Source organism: Salvelinus sp. IW2-2015, linkage group LG11 (assembly GCF_002910315.2).
Source record: "Salvelinus sp. IW2-2015 linkage group LG11, ASM291031v2, whole genome shotgun sequence".
In the NCBI taxonomy this organism is placed as follows: domain Eukaryota; kingdom Metazoa; phylum Chordata; class Actinopteri; order Salmoniformes; family Salmonidae; genus Salvelinus; species Salvelinus sp. IW2-2015.
In genome coordinates this window covers 42304678-42308231 of record NC_036851.1, presented here as the reverse complement: position 1 = coordinate 42308231, position 3554 = coordinate 42304678, and the positions used below count along the sequence as shown (strand labels likewise).

General features: G+C 42.6%; 1 protein-coding gene across 1 annotated transcript; it reads left to right on the top strand.

The window, feature by feature from the left end:
* Window positions 1-266: 266 nt before the first annotated feature.
* Window positions 267-2978, top strand: LOC111970660 (D(1B) dopamine receptor-like). Its single transcript, XM_023997457.2, has one exon. It carries the CDS (start codon window positions 426-428, stop codon window positions 1803-1805), a length of 1380 nt encoding a protein of 459 aa, XP_023853225.1. The 5' UTR covers window positions 267-425; the 3' UTR covers window positions 1806-2978.
* Window positions 2979-3554: the final 576 nt, after the last annotated feature.

The window sequence follows — 3554 nt, the reverse complement described above, 5'->3', positions numbered from 1 at the left end:
GTGCAAGTGCGTGTTTCCACAACCGATGTATGTGTGTGGGTACAAGTGCGTGTATGCGCGTTGGCTCAGGGGACTCCCTCCCTTCTCAAAACACTCACGAACTCAAAATATCTCCGACCAACAGTTTCAGTGCGGCTGCCTTACTTTGGCCAGGGAGGTCAGACGAAACGAGAGGTAATAACATCCCGTCGCCAATGAGCGACGCGCTTCAATTTTGGGGATTTCGCGCACCGGACGCCCAGTTCTGCTCAGCGTTGACGCAACACGTTTGTTGCAAATTCACTAAGCAATCTCAAATCTTTCGTTTGTATATTATTTCAAATAGAATGGCAGTTGAGGAGACGACAGAGCCCCGTGAGTTGGTTACTACTGTGTCSCCAGACGCGCATGAAGCCATGGACTGGCTATCCACTTGAGGAGGACACATGGAGAACCCCGCGAAATACCTCTCAGTGCACAAGAGCCACTCCGTCCCGTTACCTCTTGGGGAGATTATGTGGAACTCGACCGAATCGGAGGCAACATCCAACGGTGGAAAGGAATTGGTCATCCGGACAGTGACGGGCTGTTTGCTCTCCCTGCTCATCCTGTGGACACTACTGGGAAACATTATGGTGTGCTCCGCCGTACTCCGAATTCGGCACTTGCGAAGTAAAGTGACCAACATTTTCATCGTTTCTTTGGCTGTGTCGGATTTATTCGTTGCAGTTCTGGTGATGCCATGGAAAGCTGTGGCCGAGGTGGCGGGGTATTGGCCGTTTGGTACTTTTTGTAATTACTGGGTGGCTTTTGATATCATGTGCTCAACTGCGTCCATCCTCAACCTCTGCATTATCAGCGTGGATAGATATTGGGCCATATCAAGTCCGTTCCGGTACGAGAGAAAAATGACCCAACGAGTTGCCTTCGTTATGATAAGCGTCACGTGGACGTTGTCTGTACTCATTTCATTCATACCAGTCCAACTGAACTGGCACAAAGCCAGCGAAGACGAAATAACTGGAGTCCATAACGCCTCCTTGAGTAAAGTAGAAGAAAACTGTGACTCTAGCCTCAACAGAGAATACGCCATATCTTCATCTTTAATAAGTTTCTACATACCCGTAGCAATTATGATTGTGACATACACGAGAATATATCGGATTGCTCAGATCCAAATCAGGAGGATAGCTTCCCTAGAGCGCGCCGCGGAGCACGCGACAAGTTGCAGGACCAACAACAGACTCGAGTGCCAACACCACAATACCTTGAAAACATCTATTAAAAGGGAAACCAAAGTTTTAAAAACGTTATCGATCATTATGGGCGTCTTTGTGTGTTGTTGGTTACCTTTCTTTATTTTGAACTGCATAGTTCCATTTTGTGATAAACCACCGACTGACAAAGACGCAGGTCTCCCTTGCGTGAGCGAGACAACTTTTGACGTTTTTGTTTGGTTCGGCTGGACTAATTCATCCATGAATCCTATTATTTACGCTTTTAACGCAGAGTTCAGAAAAGCATTTGCCAGTCTGCTGGGTTGTCGTAATTTCTGCTCCAGAACACCRGTTGAAACTGTAAACATTAGCAACGAGCTGGTCTCTTACAACCAGGACACCCTTGTCCACAAAGAAATCGTGAATGCCTACGTCAATATGATCCCCAACGTAGTGGAATGCATTGAGCACGAGGACACGTTTGACAGGATATCACAGTTATCTCACAACAATGAAAATGTCACCGACTCTGTTTGTGACTTGGAAGACTGTGAGGCAGATATTAGCCTCGACAGGATGACACCATTCACCCCCAATGGTTTACATTGAATACACTTGTAACACCTCGTGCGTAAAAGGATGTATTGCTTCAATCAGATATTTGAGATGTGGTGTTGTTGTCCCATGCTGAAAAGTGACGTAAATTGGTGTCTTATTACATAAGAAAAGTCTATATTTATTAATTTATACTAAGGTTATGGCTTCTAAGTTCTATGTATTCGGAGCAGCAGGTGTAATGCAACCAGTTGCTCTTATTGACACAGTGGGCTCTATTTGCGGTGAGGTACCCATTATTGAGTTCAGATATTATACTGCTTATCATTATCACGCTCAATGACAGCGTGCCAGACTTTTACAGACTATGGAAAAGGAGCAAAGCCTTACAAGGCAGTGTAACCACGCACGTTCATCACATGCAGTTGTTTAAAACGCCTTATTTATTCTGGGAAAGAGTGCAATATAGTTTTGAAACAAGGGAAATGTTACAGGATTGTAATGTGTTTAATTTAAATGAGGCCAAAATATTTAAAGTGCTGAATCATTCTCTCGTTCTCTCTCTCTCTCCCCCTCTCTCTGTGTGTATCTGTCTCTCTTTCTCTATCTATCCTGCTCTCTATGTGTCCGTCTCTGTCTCTCTGTCTGTCTGTCTACTTTCTCTCTCTCTCCCCGCTCTGCTCGTACACAGACATAACTGCGCAGCACATTTGCCCACACACATTAGACAAAGCCTTCTCAATCGAATTATGCACATAGAGCAGGCTTGCTTGACTTTACCCATAATAAATCCACACCGATTCAAAACGAATTAGGAACTGTTGGAAACTTTAATTTGACTGATTATGGTGAACACCTGCTAAGTATGATACGCTTAATTATTACTTAGCGGATGTTCTATTCTCTGTGTGATATTCTACCTCTCTATTTGGTGATAAAATGGCCAAGATGCACAAATCCAACCGTCTCCATGCACCAAAGTATGGCATACATATTAGGAAGTCCACCAGACACCATCCATTAAGTTAATTGACTTTATGCATCTCCCTCATAGCCAGTTAATGATAAACTTTTAAGATCACATATGTCTACAAATGAATCAACAATTCAGATGATGTGCAATGAGGTAATACAGAAACTTGGTGTGAAACTCCACAGTGGGACCATGGTCAGCTGGATGTAGCCTACATTTCACCTCAGCTAATGTCCATCTTTTGATAATGTACAAATGACAATGATATTGAATGTATACTGTCATTCAAACAGTGAAGTGTGTCATCATTTTGTAATAAAATGCTATCTAGCAGAGATTCCAGTTTATTCTAATGGTTCTTGTAGAATGAAAAGGGACACATCTACAGTGACCATATTAGGACAGCCTCAGAGTCACAAGTAGTTAGTCAAGGAACTGCTTCCTGTTTTTGTCCCTAGCGAGAAAACAATGCTGTACTTGATATTTGCAATCTCTAATTTCATACATTCTTAGTTAATAAGGAGAATACCATGAAATTATTTCATATGATACTGCTAATAGACCTACACCGATGTAGATGGATAATTATRTTAAGTTTAGAGCTTAAATACTCTTTTGGTATTTAGGAATAAAGAAAGTTGCACCTTTATGTTGTTCAAGGTCTCAAAATTGTTGGACATGCCACCATCACAGGCCAACCAACCATTAATGTCTTAACTGTCAGAAGTACAATTCCTTTCTAAAAAAGACAGACTTTGCTCAGACAAAATCACCCAGAGGGAAATCTTCCAGACTTTTGTCTCAGCGTGCATCTGCAGAGTTTTTGAGTC